Raw genomic sequence first — 22,118 nt, 5'->3', positions numbered from 1 at the left:
AAAACTGAAAGCAAAAATCCCAATGGTTTCTAACGGTAAAGTACTTAAAAAAAAAAATGACAACCTGCTAACCCTTCCCATAAAACATCTCACACAATTACAGTTGACTAACAGCTCCCATGCCAGATTTGTTCAGGGTCAGAATGAACTACACGATTCCTAGAGGTACTATGTTGTCTATAAACAGGTGTGAAATCCAAACTGTATGAATCTACTTGTAAACGCATCTCAGAAGTCACTGGATTTTTCAAGGGTTTAATTTTCCTTTGTGATGCATGCCCCAGATTAATAACTTACTTTTGTATTAATTATTTAAGAGTGTGGTTATGATCTTTCTCTAAGTATCATAGCAAGATCTTCTGCCTTGCTGAAAAGTAGCTTAATGGATTTTTAACAGTCTTAAGTTGTTTGTTCAGAAGCTGGCTTATATGGCTGCTAAGGCATTGAAGGGTATGCCAGACAATCTGTTCTCAAAAGAGCCTATGGAGAATTGGCTACAGAACTAGGACAAGTGCTTGAAACACAGGTCCATCAGAGTGAAAAAACATGAAGAGATATTACCATTCCCTTACAGTGATCAGGAGCAGGAAAAAAGCAGACAAATGTTCCACAGTTTCAACAAACTTTGTACTCCAAAATGTAATACATAATGAATAACACCAAAAGGTACCTCCCAGTTGGCAACATATATCCCACCGCAGTAACTGTGCACATGGTACCATATCTGGTAGTCATGATTGTTCAAGTCCCATCCCACCCAGCAGGAAATACCTGCACTTTTCTCCAGCTCTCTCCCACACGTTATCTCCTACTATCTTTAGCTTTTATGTCACTATTCCACCCACTTACACAAATGAAGTGAGATTTTCGCACCTTTTAAAAGATAATATGATACTGCCTAGTATAAAATCTCCTTTTCAATTGCTTATAACATTGTCAACTTCAAGTATTAGAGCTTAAATTCTTCAGGTTAGGTGTCTGCCTCAGGCTAAGTTCTTCATTAAATCAGCCAAAATGTTTCAGTGTGTTAAGAAAAAATGTACTTAGCTCTTGATTTATATTAAGAATTAGCATATTTGGAACCTATGTCAAAACATATCTTGGTAATCAAGTAAGGGGGGATTTTTTAATTGTAAGTTCTTTTGAAAGATATTGCCTGAAAGCTTCTGAACTATGTCTATTAATGGAATCTAAGACTGTATTACAATCAGTTAATTATTTACAGCATTAACTTACAAACTGCATAGATCAACCTTCATTTTTGCAAATATGAAGATATGAATGTAGATGAAGCATGTTTTAAGGTGCCTTCCAAAACACAGTACCTTTTATTATACTAAATGCAGTAACTAGTATTTTGAGGAGTTTTGCATGAGAACTACAAAATACTCAAGGTAGCAATTTTAGGCCAGTCACAATCACTATCAGTGGAGTAAACCCTTCAATGTTAAACTACTTTCTTCTGATTTAACTCCACCAGTTTCACTGGTATTGACATGAGTAAAACTGGAAAAAGCACGGCCTTTGAGATCAGTGAATCAAGCTTTCATGCAGGAAAGAATCAACCTTATTTCTAAGGTAACAACAAATCAGACAGACTTGTGAGGTAGGAAGCGTCATTAATCACTTACATGTTTTGCAGCATCCTTCTAAGAATGGTACAACATAGCCTCCAACCTGACCAAGAGAGAAATAAAGAGGAAAAAAAATTGATTTGTTTCAAATATTCATTCCCATATATCTGCATTATTAGAAATATCTTCCAGATAAAGCTCTGAAATGTTATTCAGGCAAATGCAGCACTCCGGTGAATGGATGAAGGTTTGGCTGTAAATGATGCAACTTGACTGTTTTAACACAAGTGAGTATTAAGTGGTTGTCACTGAATGCCACTATACATCACCAGCTATCAAAATGCCACATTTGGAGAGGGACATAAGACTGTATTAAGTCTTACTCCATCACATGTTACTTAAGAGTAAACCCCTGATTTCTTGTAGAGGCCATATTGACAAACACAAAAAGCTGATTCTGAATTCAAAGCAGGAAGAAATCTCATCTAAATGAGAAACCACCCACTCCCCATAGTGGAGAGCATCATGGCTGTCTTCAGTGCTGTAGCATGAAGCACTCTCCAGAGTACTGTGGGAAGAATAGGTGCAGCTTTTTAAAAAGCTCTCTCAGGATTACACTGAAGGAGAGTTCAATTTTTGATGTCCACCTCAGTATCTCAAGCCATAATGATCTATCTCTCTGCTTAACTTTTAGTTTGCCTAGAACAGCCAAAGGCCTTTCTCCAGCTGTATAACTGAGACTCTCTCTGAAGAACCAATCCACTGTTATCTGCCAGGAAGAACTACAGCCACCTAGTTCCTTTAGGACTGTTCCCTGCTTGTGTACCACCATTCATTAAGGAAAGTATCCTCCCAGCCACATGTAAATGTAGAATTACAGAGAGCAATACGAGATTGCTCCCTGCATACATTTCCTGGCACTTAGTCTAATCTCATTTTACAAATTCAAATAGAGCTTTTGCTTCTCCTGCAAAACTAGTCCACAAAACCTTATGTCTCACTGTAGAAAAGATTTTCCTGATATTCAGAAAATCCTTCCTTCTCTTCAATGTTTTTGGCCACTGTGATGAATCAAATTGCTATATGCAGAAAATCAGTTAGAAAGGAGAAGTCTGACCCAGAAAAGCATCCAAGTTCAGACAGCTGTATGAGGACTAGTTTGATACTATAAGCCTCTATGAAAAAAAAAAAATCTGAAAAGAAGAAGAGTTCTCTCCAGCTGTGTAACTGGGTAGTCTGGTGGCACACTATATGTGTATAGCTAGAGCTTTTCACCTTCAAATATCTGGGCAAAAATGCAGGCATTGCAAGAATTTACAATTTTCTCCCTTCTTGAGGTAAAAACGTCTTTTGTCAGTGTTAATCTTTTCATACAAACATAAATCATAGCTGGAATACAAACAATGTATTGAACACTGACCTTCACACATTCAGTTTCATTAAAGGGTGGGCAGCCCACTGAAGAGGAAACCAGAATTGGTCCTATTGCTGTGTAAGTGCATTCGTACCTGATGCAGTTTGAAATCCAAACAGTACCAGGCTGTTAAAAATTGTAAAACAAAATCTTTACTTAGCAACTCAGCAAAACCAGTATTATAAGTATTTATTATACAGTTCCATTGAATGTGATTTTGTCTGAATCAAAAGTAACACTTATAGCAAAATATAATTTAGATGCATGTTGAAGTTCTGTTTAAGTACAGAATTTAAAAGTCCACTAAATATATAATGTTAAGCATGTTCTAAAATAGTCAAGTTGATGATAATTATCTGATATTATCAAAATCCCTTAATCTTTGTAGACAGCTATATGATTGGTTCTCCAAGAAATTAATGTTGTGTACATGCAAAATTATTCCTAGTATTTGGCCAAATAAAGCTCTTCTTTGTACATTTTATATGGCAGAGTGTGTACAGTATCTCAATTTTTTTGTTTACTTCTAAATATTTTGAGGGAATAAGACATGTATAAACTTACCTTAAAATTGGAAACTGTGCCATTGCGGAAAGTGTGGAGACAAGACAAGTTCTTACAGCTACCACAGCAAGTTGTTAAATCTTTTGGAGGCTGATAGACTTGGTTCTGCCAAAATCAAATAGATTATTCCTTGTATAAAATCATCTTGCAGCTCAACGTTTTACTACTGTAAAGGGCAGATTTTTTTCAGGTATCTGATTTTAGGGACGGTTTTGAAATAACTTTCAAAACCGCATAGCTTACATTTGTACACACTGTACATTCATGAAACTTTTATAAAATACCTTTGATCTTAATCGAAGTAAATGGGGAGAAGTTCCAACTCTGAGAGAATGAACTGGTCTTTCTACCATTTTCAAATGTAAGTCTGACAGCTTACTTTAAGCACTGCTGAAATTTTGACTTTTTACACATTAGACATCAAGTAAGTACATAATTAGAAAAAGTAATCTATATAATATTCCCGTGGTAACGTATCATACTTTGTAAAAAGACATGGTATTATTTGCTTATTTTATAAAGCTGCTTTCACCACATTTAGAATTATTCTTCTATTTATAATTATTCTCTTCCCAATTCTTATTAAGCTAATCTCTGCCAGGAATTTGTACCAGTTTGCGCATAATGCAGCTTAAGTTTTACAGGGATGCAAGGTGGCAGTATGCTATATACATTAGTTTGTATAAGATTTACATGGGGGAGAAAACAGTGAAGGGAGTGAGACTTTTATAAACTTCTATCAGAAGTGTGGTAGCAACATCATTAGAGGGAGATCTCATAGTTACTCTTTCCATCTTGTTCCTATGACTGTAATCTACTCAACAAAACCCAACGAAATGTAATTAAGACCACCGGTCACAATATACATGTCTAAAATTCTGAATTTCTTACAGCTTTGCACTTGACAGCACAGTCTATTGAAGATGTGTTTATTCGGTAGTATTTAGTGGAGGGATCAATCACATTTGTACAATAAGAAATATGGCAAATGCCATCTGCACTGTGTTCCACGATCGTCTGTCCAGGAAGCAGCACACCTCTCTCATTACTCAGGCAAACTTTGTCTCTCACTACAAGAAAACACAAAAATAAACAGCATGCTCAGGACAATCAGCTTGGTATCAAAACTCTGTTAAAAATGTTTCAAACAGTAAAACAGGAATGGAAAAAAGCTACTCTATCTCTTTAAGAATTACGGGTCAGATTTTCAAATATAACCTGTTAATAGTAGTCTAATGCTTCACTACAATCGCCAAATTATTTCAAATATAACCATGCATGAAATCTAATAAATATATAATATTCTGTTAGCTGCACCACCAAAATGACAGTGCAGGCTTCTTCAACTGATTTGTTTTATAAGTCTACTTCAGGATAAGAAATGTACTTGAGAAATGTTTATTTCTCGTCACTGATTACTGAAGGCACAGAGGATAATTACAGAAGTATACATCTTTGTTGTAGAAATCTAGGCAAGGACAGTCCCAACTCTATTGGTCAACTGGGTGCCCCACAGGAATTATTTTTTCCTGAGTTTTCTCAGATGCTATTGGGCATGCTCTAAGATGAATTTGCATGGTGCTGAATGCTATCCTTGATCTTGTAAAGCACATAAGCATGTCTACCAGCTCCTGCGTAGTCCCATAATGGGTTAGTGGGACTTTTCTTTATATGGACATTGAGTGTGTGTTTTAGTCTCTTGCTGGAGTCCTTACTCCAGCTCAACAATATGCAGGCTGCTTAGTCAACACCACCCAACTTTCCCAAAACTCTGTCTGCTATTTCCCTGCACAGACCTCCTGCTGCAGGAACTAATATAATACAAGGACAGGCGATAATCAACCAAATATTTAGCGAGGGGTCCTATTTTCTTGCCTTTTCTTACACTATTTGTGAATTATGTCAGTCAATTCTTTCCTCCTCAGTACCATGTTCAAAGTGAACATCCGATTTAGAATTCCTAATTTACCTTAGCACTTGAAAGGGTATTTCTTTGAATTAAGTTATTTTCTGACTTACCACATTTATACTTAACACAGTTACAGATATTTTCTGTACTGTTCTGAAACTGTTCATCTATCTGAAGTTTCTGCCCCTAAGTGTATAAAAGCAGAAAAAACGATAAGTGAAATGACAGTGTTTTCTTAGCTGTATGATCTTTTTATTTTAAACACCTTTCCTTCAGGATTTGAGTAGCAGTATCTCTTGCCCCTAGAAACCTATTCTGAATCCACTTTCGTTACCCACAGGGACATTTAATTTAGTAATGATAACCAAATGGGATTTTTTTTTACACCTGACAAACAGGAATGCCTGTTGGTGTCAGTACAGCAGACATTTAGGACAGAAAAGACTAAGGCAGGCCAACAATGAAATGCAATGGCTTGCCTTCCTACAGAAATCTCCATGCAGTGTGGAGTGTATTCTTTCATGGAATAACTTAATGGATATAAATAGTATTACAATAACACAGATGTACTTTTTAATTTTGCCTTTTATTGTTTATACATAGGCATATTAAGATTTTTCTCCTGTTTTTCTGCAAGTCCTGATCCCGTATGCCCAAGTTTCTTCATCTATGAAATGAAAGTACTAACAACAACCTCACTTACAAAACATTTTGAAGTTCCTCTATAAAAAAAATGAGTACTATTTCCAATTCCTTCCTAGGACTCCAAATTATAATTTTAATAAATTATTTATAAATTATTCCCATTGCAATATTATTTTCTGGATAAAATAATGACAAGCAAAATCAAAGCATACCCAATACTGACTGAGAACCTAACCCAGCAATGCTAACAAGCATTTTTGTAATGCAGAACAAGTCACTATGAAATACAGTTTAAAAGTTCTGCTTAGTCAGTGGTCTGAGTACATGATATAAGTTAACATATTCACTATAACATATTAACAATATTAACAAAACACTGATGCTCTAAAGTATTTCGTTCTGACAATTTAAAAACAAAATTTTATCCCCAGGTGCATGAAAGCAGTTCCACTTTACAAATACTTCAGGGCAGGATATGGTCATAAAAAACTCCAGAAATATCAGTGCTATACAGCCATTTTATTCTGCAAGATATTTAAACTTAACTGTCTTCTTAAAAATGGTTCTATCTTCTTGTAAAGCAATTAAAAAAAAAAAGATAATGCCATGGCATTTCATATTTCACTGATAAAACTATTAGTAAGATACTGATAAATAGATTTATTAAGAAATTAATAAAAGAATACTGACAAAGAAGATGAATTTCATACCAGTTTGCACTGAGGTTTGGGAATCGTTTCGCATGCACATTCTAAAACAAAATACGATTACAGAAACAATAGTTTAGAAAGTTATATACCATTTGCTTAAAACAGAGCATCAGAGAGAATAGAAATTCTAGATTTACAAATCATCACTGAAGAAGTTCTGCTAGTTTTTGAAATATACCCATCTGGGGAGTCCAGAATGATGTTTGATTTCTATTCCATCCTGAAAACTAATACCAGCTTCTAGGGCCACCTTTACTTATTACAATTTACAGCATAGTATCAACTGCAGTCCACCTGAACACGTTAAAAAAAAGATGATCATTCTAGCCACTAGCCTCCTTGCAGTGATGACAATCATTACAATCAATATAAAGCAATAGAGAATTGTGTTTAAGGCATCACAAAGATGTATGATATACTACCGTCTTTGTAAACTTTGTAAACTGGCAAATTCCTGACCTGTGAACCTAACCCCCCCCCCCCCTTTTTTTTTTTAAGCCATAAATAATTTACTCTCTTACAAAATTTTCAAGATGGTAAGTCACCGAGTTTGGACAGGCAAATTCTACAGTATGTGATCACCCTTGTGAAAACAAGGAAAAACAAAACAGGCAGATTACAAAGTTCTGTACCATGAGATGACTTTTCTGTATCATTTGTTCATGAGCAGATCACAATGGTATAGCTGGCTTAAGCCAGACTTAAACACAAGAAGCCAAAGCTCTTGCCAGGGTCTTATTGTCTAAAGCAACTAAAATGAAAATCAGTCATTTTACCACATGTCCGAAAAGGGCAGCACTTCTCTGGGCTCCATACCTCCACCAAAGACATGCCTAGCATACATTTGAATTCAGGACAACGATGTATTTCACAAACTAAAATTAAGGAAAAGAAAGTTCAATAAACACAAGGTTGTCATATTTTGATGAACAGAAATATGAATCAAGAGATAGTAAATGACTTATTCATAATAAATACCTTTAGAAAACATCTTATGTGAAAAGACTAATGATTGAAATTTAATCGTTATCCATCAGGTAGTAGTAGCGTGGAGTACAACTACTCTAGACAAATACTTAAAGCAGTTTTAAATCTCCAGAATTTGGGGCCTGAAATTACTCATTTGTCTCCATGATACAGATATTCAGATAATGCTTTAAGCATATGAATTTTTAAAAGTAAAGATTATTTGTTCAAGACTACAGATGATAGCTTGCTTATATGCACAAGTGGAGCTGTATCTCTAAATCCACCATTTCTGGCACTGAACATCCACACTACAAAATTTGACATGTTCTTTATTACTTAAAATATCAAAACCAAGTCAAACTTACTACACTGGTATGTAGGGCAACACCTTTCTGTAGTGTTGCCATCCACAATAAGAACTTCTCCTTCTTGACATTTGGGTATTTGATCAGAGCAAGCCCCGCATGCTGGAGAAAACAATTATTTAAATCTAAAACATAGGAAGAAATTTTACTACTGCCTAGGAAACATGCCCGTACGTTTCTCACAGACACATATGAAAGAGAACAGAGATATTCTGCATTCTTTCCTTATAGTCCCTGTAGAAGAGGCTAATTTTCAGTGCAGCTTGCCTTTTCTTTGTTCCCTGCTATAAAGAATGAATACATTGTTTGCGAGTCAGATCACAACAAACAGGATTTTCTCTCCCTTTCTGTTATGAAAAATTTTGCTAGATTTTCTCTCCTACCAAGTCACCCTGTTGTATTCAGGAATGCTCCTCTGCCTGAATTATAGGATCTTGGTTCCCTAATAAAGGGCATCTCCTGTGATCTCCAGTGTTATCCTCCCACTTGAGCACATATGAAAACCACAATAGGTACTTTTCGATGTGTACAGTGCAAAGACTCATTATATCAAAAAAGAGACAGAAGGATGCTGTGCAGACAGTGAGAAGAACCAAACACAGCACACTGCTATCACATGATCAAAGTGACCCCCTGATTACTATAAATAACAGAAGTGTAATTCAAGTTTTCTATTAACGCTCAAATTTTTGCACGTAGAAGAGCTAATCAAGATGACTTGGCCTTTGATTCACAGATATCTATGTGCAAAAATAGAGTAAGTTCAATAGGACCTCATTATCACATTATTATCATACAGAAAACAACTGTATGGTAACATCGGAACTCCTATACTCATGCCAAAAGTGCAATTTTATTATTGAATTAAGTCATTAAAGGCCAAACCCCAAAAGAACAGAACAAATTTGCATAATACTTTCATATGGGATATTTATCAAATAAGATGGGCCATAGCTGATGCAACAGGATATAGGGAGCAAGAACATATATAACTTCTGTCTTCTTTCAGATAAAATATTCATGCAGCTAGTCCACACACTGTACATGGACAGCCTCTCCAAAGCTCTCAACTTTCTCATGCATGGACTCCACCACCACTCCTCTACATGACCCAAGAATACTACTCAGTTGCACAAAGCTGTTTTGTGACTCTTGATGGTTGTTGCCATTTCTTATGTTTTGTAAACTTAATACCCATTTTTTTTAACCACTTCCAAGCCTTACTATGTTGGGAGAGCTAAAGGAAGTACAAGAAGCCTTAATTGGTAAGACAATAGTAGACATCATTGCATATGCAAAAACACTTATAGTCTCAACGGGCCAGGATACTGTACCACATATATAGGAAATGCAGCAGGTACTCTCCACCCGAGCAGCAATTAATGTTTGATCATCTTGACAGCTTGGCAACTGCTCCATTGGTTCACATTTTGCTGGATCACATTCTGAAAAAAGTACAACAGATGTATTTATTTATATGAAACATAGCATTCCTCCTTTGTGCTATTATCCCTAAGAAATGGCAGTGCAGAGCAGAGAAATACTACAAGACACTTTAGAAAAACTTTTACCTTGTATCGCAAGAGAACAAAAGACACATTCTCGCCTGATTGTTAAACACAAGAGCCCTTCATCATTATATCTGCTCAGACCAACCCTAAGCTTTTAGATGAAAGAGAATTTTGTAAACGGCCATACTAACAACGTCCTCTACACGACCTACCTTTTTGCTTCTAAGTTGACCTGTTTAGTTTACTGAGTATCTTTTACAGGGTGAACTTTTTTACCTTTTCGGAAGAAACCTACCGCAAACATAGCTGGGACAACAGGATTCTTCACTGTAGTAAGTGACCAACTTTTCCAAGCCATTACACTCAGGGATTAGGGGTTCACAGAGGCTCTGATTACAAACTGTTAAATAAAGGGAAAGAAAAAAAAAAAACACCTTCTAAACTATCTTAAACATTTATAAGTCGAGTAGAGCAGTGGCAAGCAGTATTTGCAGTTTGATACCCCAAATATCCAAATAACAACATGCATATGAAAACCACAACAAACTAGCAAAAAACCCTGAGGCAATATTCAGAAGCATCCGGCATTTGCAACACTGTCCATGGAGGCAAAGTTAAACTACAGCTGAGTCCTTGTAAGAATTTAAAAAAAAAAAAAAAAAAATCCTGTGGAAAAAACTCACTGCAACATTATCCCAGGTGGTCAAAACATGAAAACTGCTTGCAATTTCGTTTTGAAGATGGACTTTCTAAGCTAAATAAGGATTAAAAAAAAAGCTTTTATATCTTGTTTTTACTGCTCACTTTGTAAATAAACATAAACATTCATCTGATCTTTTTTTCTAGTAATTAGTTATATCACATATTTGTATTTGGACATGAAAAATAAATCAGTAGCCTGTACAGCTGGGAGAAACACAATTCACATCCAAACACACACAGAGCTATTTCAGTCCTTATAACCCTTGTCCCCTCCCCCTTTCCCTCCCCCAAAACCTACTGGATATTGAGCCAAATAGTACAAAGTTTCTACAGTTTTCTAAATAATCTGTAAATTCAAACCGAAGTAATTTCCATTCACTTCAAAAGTAGGATGTGTAACAGGAAAACAAACCACAGAGAAAGGATATCTTCATATTCCAGTGGGCAGTATTCATAATCATTAAGGAATACTTACTACAGACCTTCTGAGGACAACATGTCTGATCACCAGGAACAAGCAAGGCCACTTCTGCAAATCGCTGACAGTCTAAATTGTGGATATCTGAACAGTTGTGCTCCACTGAAATAATGGTCTCACTGTCAACACATTTTTGCATACAGCATCCGCTCAAAGAAGTTTTCCAGATCTCACCTACTGCATGAGGTGCTCCTGAGCTGTCTGTACAAGCTAGATCAGGACAACAGAAAACAGAAGCAATTCCTTTTTACTTCAAATTTTGACCACCATTTTCTTCCACAGCGGGTGCGGAACTATCAAGTATAAAAATCTCAGAGTTTTAAAGGCATCACCTATCCCCATCACCACACAAAAAAGTGAAAAAGGACACAGTCTGAGACTGAGTTTGTATGGGAAAGCAAGACACTCAATACCCTCCAGAGAATGAAGGCCTCCACTTGGTTTTGCATCTCCACTGCAAGGCTAGTCACTTAAAATCTTAATCTAATCCTTTGTTTCTAAAGCAGTGATCTGAAAAGAAGTTACTTTTTTATTTCACACATAGCAAAATTATTGATTTACAGTGCTTTATGTAATCTGATTTATAATAAACTGCAGTGTTAAGCATTGGTCCACAACTTGGTGTGCTCAGGCAGAATTGTAATGAAAATAAATATCAATGCTGGCAGAAAGATCATAGGACATATGCATGTATTATTCAAAATGTGTAACTAACTGTTGCTGCATGTCTTTTGAATGCCATTTAGTATCAATAGGTTGGACCCTTTGGCAAAGGGCTAGGTGAAAAGGAGGCCAAGACTAACATAGTTAGAATACTAGAATGCATAAACATAACAAAAACTTCCATTTTGAAGAGCATCCTCCAGCTGAGAGAAGGTGAGCAAAACTGTATGTCACAAGGACATTCCCTGCTTGCTCACCTGTACAGTTAATGTTTACTGAATACCTGGAGTCCTCAACTGAATGACATATGCAGAACCCACAAAACATCAGGCCAGAACTTGACTTATTACTAATGAAGTACCTTACCAACAACTTGCAGATAATAAAGAAGAAAATCACATCCAAACATACCACATTTTTCTTCAGGAATACACACAGCAGTGTAAGTTCGGTGAAGGATGGTCCCTCCAGTACAGACGCAGCCCTCTGTCAACACTGAGCAGGAGTCTGAGTCCAGAGAAGCAACCTCATTATTCTGACAACTGTCTGCAACCTCACAGGCAGCTATACAAGCCTGATAGGAGAAGTTTTCAGAGCAGGGGAAGGCTAGGATGGAAATAAACAAATCGCTCATTCTGAAGCTGTAATCGTATGAGGCAGTACCTAAGAGAAGACATTATTGTCGTCTTGTCAAGTTCCTGTCCTTGCCAACTCAGTAGGATCTACCAACCTAAAACATCGATACAGACCAGTTACCTTCTACGTGACAAATTCAAACAAAAGGAAGTTGCGAGCACTTTCACTTTTCTTCTTGTAGTAACATTTTCATCAGGCTTCGGTTTGCATTTTGGCAGTAGAGATATCAAACCATACAACAGTGTTGACACAAAGGAGTTTAAACTTCAAAAACATCTGCAAATACTACACAGATTAATAATATAGTGTTCTGAATCATTCTGAATACTTTGCAGTGGGTAAAGAAAATGCAGTGATTACTAAAGGGTGAAGCTTTGTCAATTACGAAAATATATTTGTTAAGGCAAATTCACCATTGTTTTATGTGGAATAATAAAGAATGGGATGAACTATATTTATTACTATTACTATATTTAATAGATATCCACATTAATTACTCTCTTGTATGTGTGTGTTATTTTCAAGTCAATGAACACAGTTAAATTTACCATTCTTTATACTACTAACGTAAATTCATTGGCATGTTATGGATGCATGCAGGAATAGACCAAAAAAGCATCTCATTTTGATTTAACTTTTGCTGTTGAAAACTTGACATGATCTTTCATTGGTTCAAAACAGTGATTAAAGCTGCATAAATATGGCAAACAGAGAATGACTACAAATGCCAACAGTGTGGTTCTGTGAACTACTAAAATATATGATCTTCATCATGTAATGATACCTAAATCGTACAGCAACACCATCTGGAATCATGGTAATGAGACAAAGTCCAGTTCACAAAGGGACTGTCTGCTCAAAAATGAAGAAGGTTCTGGTTTAGACTTTGAAGATTAACTGGGAGAGGAGGTTAATTTTATTCAGCTCCTCACTACTAAAAATGGCCATAATGCCCCACAGGAAATATCTATTAGAGCCCTGTAAATAGAAGAACTCAGGCTTTTAAAAATCAGTCTACAGCATATCAACACTTAGAGACCACAAAATCCAGATGTGACTTCATGGTTCTTCCTTGCTAGGCACGCACCACCAGAGGTCACTGTGGTATAAAAATAAGAGAGTGCTGTGTCCCTTCACGATGGATGGAATACATAACTATATTTACAGACATATTTTGTAAGATCTCTTTTGAAACAGTTATTTGCTAGTAAAATCCATACAAACTGAAGAATTTTTTTTTTAAACTGACTGTTTTTAAGCTTTAAACTCCAAGACTATTATTTGCAGGGCATTACGACATGCCTTCATGAAGCCTGTACACATGTACCCACCTTAAATAACTTTAAAAAAGACATTATTTATGATTTCTAAGTACAGTGAGTCCTCCTATTTTTGGGGATCATGCTTCATCAATAAGTCTTTCCCTTTTCAAGCACTGAAACCACAGACCTCCTAACGTTATCACTGCATAGGGCTTTTCCTAGGCGATCATTGACAGCATAAAGAGATGCTGTAATCCAAATTTTCTGTTTACTGACAACTACAGATCTCATTTGGCCTTACATTGTAGTATGTTGCTATGGGAGATGTCTTCTGCCAGGATACTCTAGCTCTCAGGTTTTACTCCTTACTTTCCATCTAATCTCAAAGGTGTTTCATTTCTCTAATCCTTCCTCCAAAGACACAGCTTTCTGGGGCAGCATCAAGCAGATATCGCCAATTCTAAGTACTACAGAACTTTCTGTGGCTTCCTCCTTTCCACAACCAATTCTGTTGTGTTTTGGTTTTATCAGTGGAAAGTGGCTAAGAGAAATTAACACTACATTGCAAGTGAGATTTGACTTCTACAGTCAACTACATTATAAGCCAGAGGTAGACTTCTGAGCAAGGTTCTTTAGCTTACCTTTTCTAACTGTGAAATGGCTATAATGATCCTGATTCCTTTTGCACACTGCTTTGAATTATATAATTAAAAAATGCTGAATTTATTATCTCAATAATGACTTCTAAAGTACGTGAGGACTCAAGGAGCATTGGTATTTTCAACTTACAGTAACACTTATATTAGACAAATTTTGTCTCTGTGAACACTAGAGGTACACATACATGCAGAATACTTACGGCAGTAATCAGAGCTTCTCCATTCTATACAAATATTAAATTTGTTGCACATTGCCACATAGGCAGCTAGCGAAATACATGGATTTTGAATGTACTCAGTGTCTTGAACCCATATATTACAGAATAGCTCAGGTGGAACCTAATAAAGAAAAAATAAAAAATATTGCACCTTCATAGAGACCCTGCTAGGTAGGAAATAGATTGACCTTTTTAAAATATCGGCTACAAACAATGAAGCCAAAAGTTCTTGGTTTACAGTAAGCAAGAGGCCACCAGCCTTCATTGGTGTACAAAAAGACTCTACTAGTATTTAAAAGTAAGGCTTCCTGAATGTTGAAAAAATATAAGACATCCTTAATATTCCTCGGTTTCATCTCTTATAAGTGCCAAGGCAAGAGCTAATACAGTTTTTCCAATAAAAGGCATAATTACTCATTGTTCCTTGTTCTCCCTTACCTCTAGGTTTTTGTCTATTTTTGGCCTCAAACTCAACAATATACAAAGGTGAAATGGTAAATGTACTCATATGAGCACAAATACATACTTTATTTGCACAATTTGAGTTTGTTATTTGCTTTAGGTTTGCTTTAAATGGTCTGTTCTACCCTCTCATCTCTCTAAGCTAGAACTCCTTGTCTCTAGAGCCTTTGAGAATGCAGGCTCTCAGATTACCTATTGCAATTTTGAACTTCTTAAATTACTGAACACTTAAGGATTAATTAAATCCTAAAACTATTTTATTTTACTTTGCTCTACATCATATTGATATAGTTGAATTAGCTGGGACTAATTTATAAATTAGATGGAATCGTCAAAACTAACAGACATATATTATGAATTCTGAAAGCGTTAGTTGTTTATTGCAACTCTCCTATCAAGCTGGCACACTCTTCAATTATTTTTACCTTACAACTCTATATACAAAAAAGTATCTATCTCATTCCACAGACATGGTTACATGTAGTTTCACATTAATGAAATTATCAAGTATACAAAATTATATCAGAACCACATCGTTCTCAAAATGTAAGCTTCCGAAATAGTTAACATACATAAGGATGACAGCTGCTGAAGGTCTGGTTCAACACCAGTCTTAAGCACTCTGAGCAGTCCATGACTGAGCAATTAGTTTCCTGATGTCTGTCTTCTCCAACATACTTTAACGTGTCTGGCACTTGCCAGCTGTCTATGAAAGTCGATGGAGCATCACTTTTGCTTAAAACTGTCCTATTGGGTAGCATCAGGTCATTTTCCAAGCTTCTATCACAAAAACCTGTGTATTACCAGAAGAAAAAAGCAGGTTAACACCGCACAGGTCATTCTGAAGTATGTTTGAAGTGGCATATTCAAACAAGTATATAGCTTTTAAAAAACTTATACAACATGACAGTATCACAACCCACAACAGGTGTGGAAAGTCTCTGGTAGGATCAAAACAAAAAATTCAGACAAGTTAAGCAAAGCAAAAGTAAAGATGCATCTATGAATTAAGATGGGCGAAAGGGAATCTATTGCATATCAAAGAGCTGTTCAGAGAGCCCAGCTATGGCACACAAGCTTCACCTCAACTGCACAAGCACTAAACAAAAAAGTATTTTAAAAAAAGGTTACAAAGCACTTCCATGTATATCAACAAATGAAAACTGTAAATGTTATCAGAAAAGGGAACTCCCATAAAATGCCAAGATACTTATCTGATACTGTACTTCAGAAATACTGTACTATTCTACTTATGCTTCTGAGCAGTCTTAAGCATCTATTGACTTAAGAGCTACCATAAAAGTGCAGTTTTGGCACTTCCAGGTATGCTTATATTACCCCTCAGTGGGGGGGGGGGGGGAAATCAAACTTTTCTGTATTCACTTCTCAGAAGGCAGCATCACATTTTTTTTCTGTTTAAACTAAGGTAGTTGGCAATTTTGAAACACTTCGGAGCAAATGAAGCAATGTAACACATGGAGAGTGACTTTGGTCAGCACAGAACATCCAAGTATTACAGTAGTCTCCTCTGGAAGGTCCTTTAAGAGCCAGCAGGTATAAAAAAGCAGAATGATGAATCAGTCCCCCATTCTTTCTTCCTAATTGCAATTTCTGAGACTTTTGTATCAGACTTCTGATGTCTCCACAAACTTGCATGGCAATTCTAAATCTTTATCAGTTCAAAAACTATTTGTGGATTTAACCCTTTCTAGAGAACTGGTCTGTTTTACCATTTTTCACCAATTCTTGATAACATGAGCAAGCCATCGACAATCAGTGATACAGCAATAGGCATTCAGAGAGTAAAACAGCTTTTGAAACTGTAACCATCATTCGACCAAAAATGTTTCTAGTTGAACTTTTTGAGGTTGTGAGTCTATGCAACACAAATACGAAGTACTTGATGGTTCTGAGAAACTTCAAAGGATTGCTGTAATGTCTGGGATATCTTTTTCCACCACTTCTCTTACACATTGACAAGGAGACTTAACACAGCAAAACTAAGGCTTCACATTTAGCTTGGCGGGAGCTGGTTGCAGCTAAAACTGACATGCTTGCACTCTCTTTCACCAGTTTTGCTATAGAGACGTCCATGTTCCCTTCCCACATCCCTCATCTCCCACACCAGCTCTTCACCAGTTGCCATGTTTGCCTGATCCTTCCACTGTAAAAGACACTGTTGTCTCTGACACAGATCTTTCCAAGGAATGCTTGCTGCTACAAAACTGTAACTGTGCCTTCAGTTTTATCATTTCCATGAAGCTTAGAAAACAGGATCTACCAATACTGCAGTTCAGCCAAAAGACATCTGAGAAAGCTCAAATACAAGAAGCAAACTAACACAGAAAGCACAGGAGATCAGGGTAGACTGTTTATCCTGAAAAGATGTAGTACAAGCAGCTCATTTAAAGCAGGCTCTGGTAAGTCGCACCAGACAGCACTGTGCAGGCAGATCTATGCAGAGAATCCCAATCAGAGATGAATACCAGAAAAATACAGCATATTCTCTGAAGGAGTTGTACTTGGAACACCATCCACAGAAATGTGTTGTCATCTAGTTAAAGCACCTTGTAAACCAGGAATGTAATATTCCCAGTTCTCCCTATCACAGTAATCAGCTAAAGGCAAAACAGACTTTCACGATAACTTGAATCAGGCTTACTAAAAAATACAGTCTTTACTTCTTGTTTCTATTTGATCCAATTACAATAACAATTAGCCAAACAAAGAAAGAATGATGTTGAAAACACAAGTTAGGACAAATTACAGATAATAATCCAATTTCAAAATGGCAGTAAATTCAAACACTCTTCCTTTGCGAGAAGCACATTACTGTCTGCAGGACTTGGAACTGGACTGAGCTATCACTGGTATTTGATACTGAGCTACAGGCATTTGCCCTTTCTGAAACTGGAAAGATATCCACTGTAATTATATGAACTCTGTAACCCTGGTTTCCAGCTCCAATTTACAGCAGATAAATTTACAGATTCAGGTGTCACAGTAGGGATTTACATCAACAAATACATGCTTGCAAAAGCTATAGCACCAACAGCTTATTCAAGGCTGTTTTTTTAGAAAGGAAGAAACCATGTGAAACTATTGAGCAGACCTAACAGAGTGCAACATTATGGTTATTTAACCCATTACTATTAAGAAATTCCCACTGAACTATTCTCTCCAACAGAAAAACTAAGATTAGTTCTCTCAAGTTAACATTTCCTGTGAATTCCGACCTTTAGAAACTGAAAATAGCACATACCACTTCCTATCAGATGGGTATCTAACACTAAATCTGTAAATTACCTTGTTTGACATTATGGATTTATGCCTGTCTTATTGGGTTTTGTTACAGCAATCATGCCTGTGATTCAATCAGGTTATAGTCAGAAGCAACACCATGGGTAAAAAGTGATTACATGGCTAGGTATCAAATATAATTTCAACAATTATCAAAATTAATAATAATTTAATTTTATTAGTATCTTAAACTTTGCAATGATCTGCAATAACTCTTTGAGCCAGATCCTGCAAAAGATATTTTATATAATTAGGAAAATGTGCTTCCCTAGCAAAGCATATGAACACCTTTATTTCTTGCACTACTCTATACTTACCACATAGTCCCCAAGCTCTTGATTCTCTGGTACTGTTAAACTCAATAATCATCACGCCTGTGTTGTGAAACCACTGAATTCTGATTTTTGTTGGGGTCTCAACTGCATACTTGAAGCCCGAATCCTCGACTTTGTAACCGTATTTTCTAACGGTAGGCCAAGCAAATCTTGAATTTACTGTTATCTAAAATACACACAGAAAAGAGATTAAATATCAGGTATCAAGTGCTATAGATAGAAGAACCAAGGCCAGATTCTCGACAACTTAAGAATCTAACTCATAACTAATTTAAAAAGAAGTCAGGCTCACCTCCACGAAGATAATATAGGTACTAAAGAGACCTATACTGAGACCTATATATATAATATATATATAACCTATATATAACAGTTTACGTGCCTTGCTCTGCGACTTACCTCATTCCCTGTCCTTGCATCACAATTTGACTCTTTGAATTTACAAGCAGTTTACTAAATTACAAAGTTGGAACAATGAATTATATTATGTCCTACTCTAATCTTCAGTACCCACATGGGGAGGCAGTTGATTACAGAAGATGCTATCTAAAAGGCAAAGAAAAACAAACCCTCAAAATACTTACTTTTCTACTTAAACGATTGATAATAATTTGGTTTGATACATAGGTTAAATTCAACATTGCCAGGCACAAAGAAGTTGAATTTGAGTTACTCTGTGGAGAAAGCAAAAATACATTAACCATAGTCATGATGTGCAAAATCTTGATACCTTAGCTACTTATTGTTTTTAGGTACTGGAACATTAAGGATTTGGGGGGGGTATATTTTTAAGAGAGGAAAACTGCTGCTTATTGTAGTTTCAAGTCTGGACTACAAAGTTCATCTGGATAGCATTCTTGCAAAATAAACAAAATACTATGATCGCATTGTGTTCAGCAACTGTTTTATATCACCCAATCTTGAAATCAAAACAGAAATAGAGGTTTTCAGGAAAAAAAATATGGCGGACTAGCTGTTTGGACATCGAAAAACATGAACCACATATCTGAACGTGAGCAAGAACAAGACTGGGAATGATGAATCTATATGATACATGAACAGTACAGAAGTAATGGATCAGAAATACGTGCATACTTTCCAAGCTACAAGGTGCTGAACAAACCAGATAGCACTGAATACAACAGAAAAACAAATCTGAAAGTTAAACAGATCTCCTTTTTCGTATCAATCATATTGAGCTTCTGGAATTAACTTCCATAAGGTACTACTTTGGACCAAACTTTGTGATGGACATTTATACAGACATCAAAATTACCTAGCTTTCATAGAAGAGACTTTACTAAAGAGTTTTGTAAAGGCTCATGAGAAATTAACTCCTTGTGACATAAAACCAATCTACACTACCCATTAGGCAGGATACCCATTAGGGTTTCTATCTTCCCACTCTGTAACAACAAGTATTTGCCCCTGTCGGAGACTTGTAATGCACAGGGCAGTCTAATTTAGTCTGACAATCCTACAGCCTACTGGTGTTTCTAGTGTAAATTTCTCCATTTGAACATAGATAAAAATCATGCACTGAAATATACTGGTGGTACACTGGTACACTACAGTGGTACTTACTATGTGATGGCATTCACAGAAGTGACTAATAAATGTATATCCACTTAATCTCTCACCACCTTATCTATTTTACACATATAAGAAGATAACATGGACCTACCTCTAACCTTCCAGCTGTTTCAGAAGGAACTATGCATATACAGTCAGGTGATAAAGTGCTATACAATTCATCAATGTTGTAAAGTGCAAGTACAATTCATAGATATTGCACAGAAGTGAATAATTAACCACAACTATGTAGCATTACTATGCCTTTTCTTTTAAGATACATCTTATTAGCAGTACTGAACACCATTTGTTAGCTGATAAATTTTAGTTACCATTCTACAGTCAAGGACATGGATGGTTATAGTTTCATCTCGAGTTTGACTAACAACGTAGGACGCTTCTTTGAATAAAGCCAAATGATTTCCATCATAGGTTACAATGCTCAGATCAGAGAAAATTGTGCAACGACCTAAGAAAAATAAAAATAAATGTTTTTTCTAACTTATTTTAGAATTTCTGTAAATATTACAAAATATGAAGATAAAATGATAAATTTTATAAGATTAACTAGCTTACTAGAGTTTCATATATGCAGCACATATTTTCAGCTATATTTGATACTGTTGCACCTCTGTAAATGGACAGCAGAGTCAAATCCTGCATATTTCAGTGGGACAACCTGCAGGCCTCTGCCATCAGTTATTTACTTACAGTTCTTACCAGCAAAGGTTTGTAATTTTTACAAACCCCAAACTAGCAGGAAACATGAATGACAGTGGAACATGCCGGCTCCTTAGTTCCCTTCTAGTCTTGTTCCTAAGGTGGGAGCTCATGTGGAAAGATTCCTTCTTCCCACTCATTGCTAAAGCTTTTGTATTTCAAAGGGCTTGGAGTTCTACTCATAGTTATCTCAAACTCTAAAGCATAAGCAGAAATTTGCATTGCTTATCTCTGCATCCTTTCTTTAGCGTAAATAGCATAAACTGATTTTCTTTAAGGTTTGGACTCTTCCTGCCCAATTCTAGGTAATTGATGGGAGTGACTACAGTACTGCTATGCTTCCAGAGTCCCCAAACTGTAAACAGAGCTAGTTAATAGAGTCTAGGGAATCTTCTAATCCTGAAGCAGATATAAGATGAACCAAAAAAATCCACTGACTATCCAGAGTCCCCAAACCGTAAACAGAGCTAGTTAACAGAGTCTAGGGATTCTTCTAATCCTGAAGCAGATATAAGATGAACCAAAAAATCCACTGACTATATTGACTAGGTGTCCTCCGATTAGACAGAAGACAAGATGGATCTAAGTCAGACCTAGACACGTCCATTGCAGATACCTATAGCTGGGTAAGAGGAATACCCTACATTAAAGGAGCATTTTGATTTTATTTCCCTGGATGTAGAACTAGAATTATAAATTGCATTTGACAATGAGTAACCTGTACAATATGCATCTTCTATTTCTATGCCATGGTATAGAAGGGTCAGTTCTTAGCCTTCTTACACATGCATTAAATTGTTACCTAAATTCACTTCAAAAGTACTGCATAATAAAACTTACATAAAACTTACATGCACATTCCCACTTTGGGCAGCATTTGTCACCATTCATTTGAGTAGCAAATCCTAAAACTCCGCAGCTGGGTTGAGTTGCATTGTATGGGCAGTTCTGCGATTTATTAACTTGGATCAGTTGTCCATCCAAGCAAATGTGTTTTATGCACTCATTCTCTGTGATTGGCTAAGGCATATTTAATAAAAGACACAGGTTACCATTCTTACCAAGCTAGTATCACAATATTGCAGAGTATTTGCTCAAAAAAGGGGCTCACATTCTTCAGGTACAGAATACTTACGAATCCCCATGATACTGATGGAAGCTACAAATGAAGAGCACCTTTGAAAACCCGACCATTCTGAGGACAGTTTAAAACTGCTGTCCTGTTGTAAAGCAGCGAACAGCATTATTGAATTTTTAACTTTACGTTAAAAGAAGGTGGGAAGGAAAAGCATAGAAGGGCACAAATAGGAATAATTACGTCTTTCCAGAGATCCCTGTTCTTTAAGGAGGGCAACGTGACAAAAAACTGCCATTGAACAATATGAAGCACCACATTTTGCCAAAAAAAAAAATTCTTATAACAGTCACACTCAGAAAACTGAGGCCCAAA

At 36.3% G+C, this 22,118-nt stretch overlaps 1 protein-coding gene across 1 annotated transcript in view; it reads right to left on the bottom strand.

Moving 5' to 3' along the window:
- Positions 1 to 22,118, bottom strand: part of OTOG (otogelin) — a 104,699-nt gene that overhangs the window by 5,094 nt on the left and 77,487 nt on the right. The window contains exons 37-54 of the mRNA XM_076344098.1: positions 21,520 to 21,688; positions 20,281 to 20,417; positions 18,961 to 19,050; positions 18,359 to 18,542; positions 15,314 to 15,534; positions 14,262 to 14,400; positions 11,916 to 12,110; positions 10,839 to 11,051; positions 9,957 to 10,061; positions 9,485 to 9,595; positions 8,151 to 8,252; positions 7,593 to 7,691; positions 6,817 to 6,857; positions 5,572 to 5,647; positions 4,444 to 4,622; positions 3,553 to 3,657; positions 2,995 to 3,114; positions 1,632 to 1,677 (exon numbers count right to left, since the gene is read on the bottom strand). Of these exons, the coding sequence (XP_076200213.1) occupies positions 1,632 to 1,677; positions 2,995 to 3,114; positions 3,553 to 3,657; positions 4,444 to 4,622; positions 5,572 to 5,647; positions 6,817 to 6,857; positions 7,593 to 7,691; positions 8,151 to 8,252; positions 9,485 to 9,595; positions 9,957 to 10,061; positions 10,839 to 11,051; positions 11,916 to 12,110; positions 14,262 to 14,400; positions 15,314 to 15,534; positions 18,359 to 18,542; positions 18,961 to 19,050; positions 20,281 to 20,417; positions 21,520 to 21,688 (2,332 nt within the window). The remainder of the gene's footprint in view (positions 1 to 1,631; positions 1,678 to 2,994; positions 3,115 to 3,552; positions 3,658 to 4,443; positions 4,623 to 5,571; positions 5,648 to 6,816; positions 6,858 to 7,592; positions 7,692 to 8,150; positions 8,253 to 9,484; positions 9,596 to 9,956; positions 10,062 to 10,838; positions 11,052 to 11,915; positions 12,111 to 14,261; positions 14,401 to 15,313; positions 15,535 to 18,358; positions 18,543 to 18,960; positions 19,051 to 20,280; positions 20,418 to 21,519; positions 21,689 to 22,118) is intronic.

Source organism: Aptenodytes patagonicus, chromosome 7 (genome assembly GCF_965638725.1).
Source record: "Aptenodytes patagonicus chromosome 7, bAptPat1.pri.cur, whole genome shotgun sequence".
Lineage (NCBI taxonomy): Eukaryota > Metazoa > Chordata > Aves > Sphenisciformes > Spheniscidae > Aptenodytes > Aptenodytes patagonicus.
This window is presented reverse-complemented; position numbering and strand designations above follow the sequence as displayed.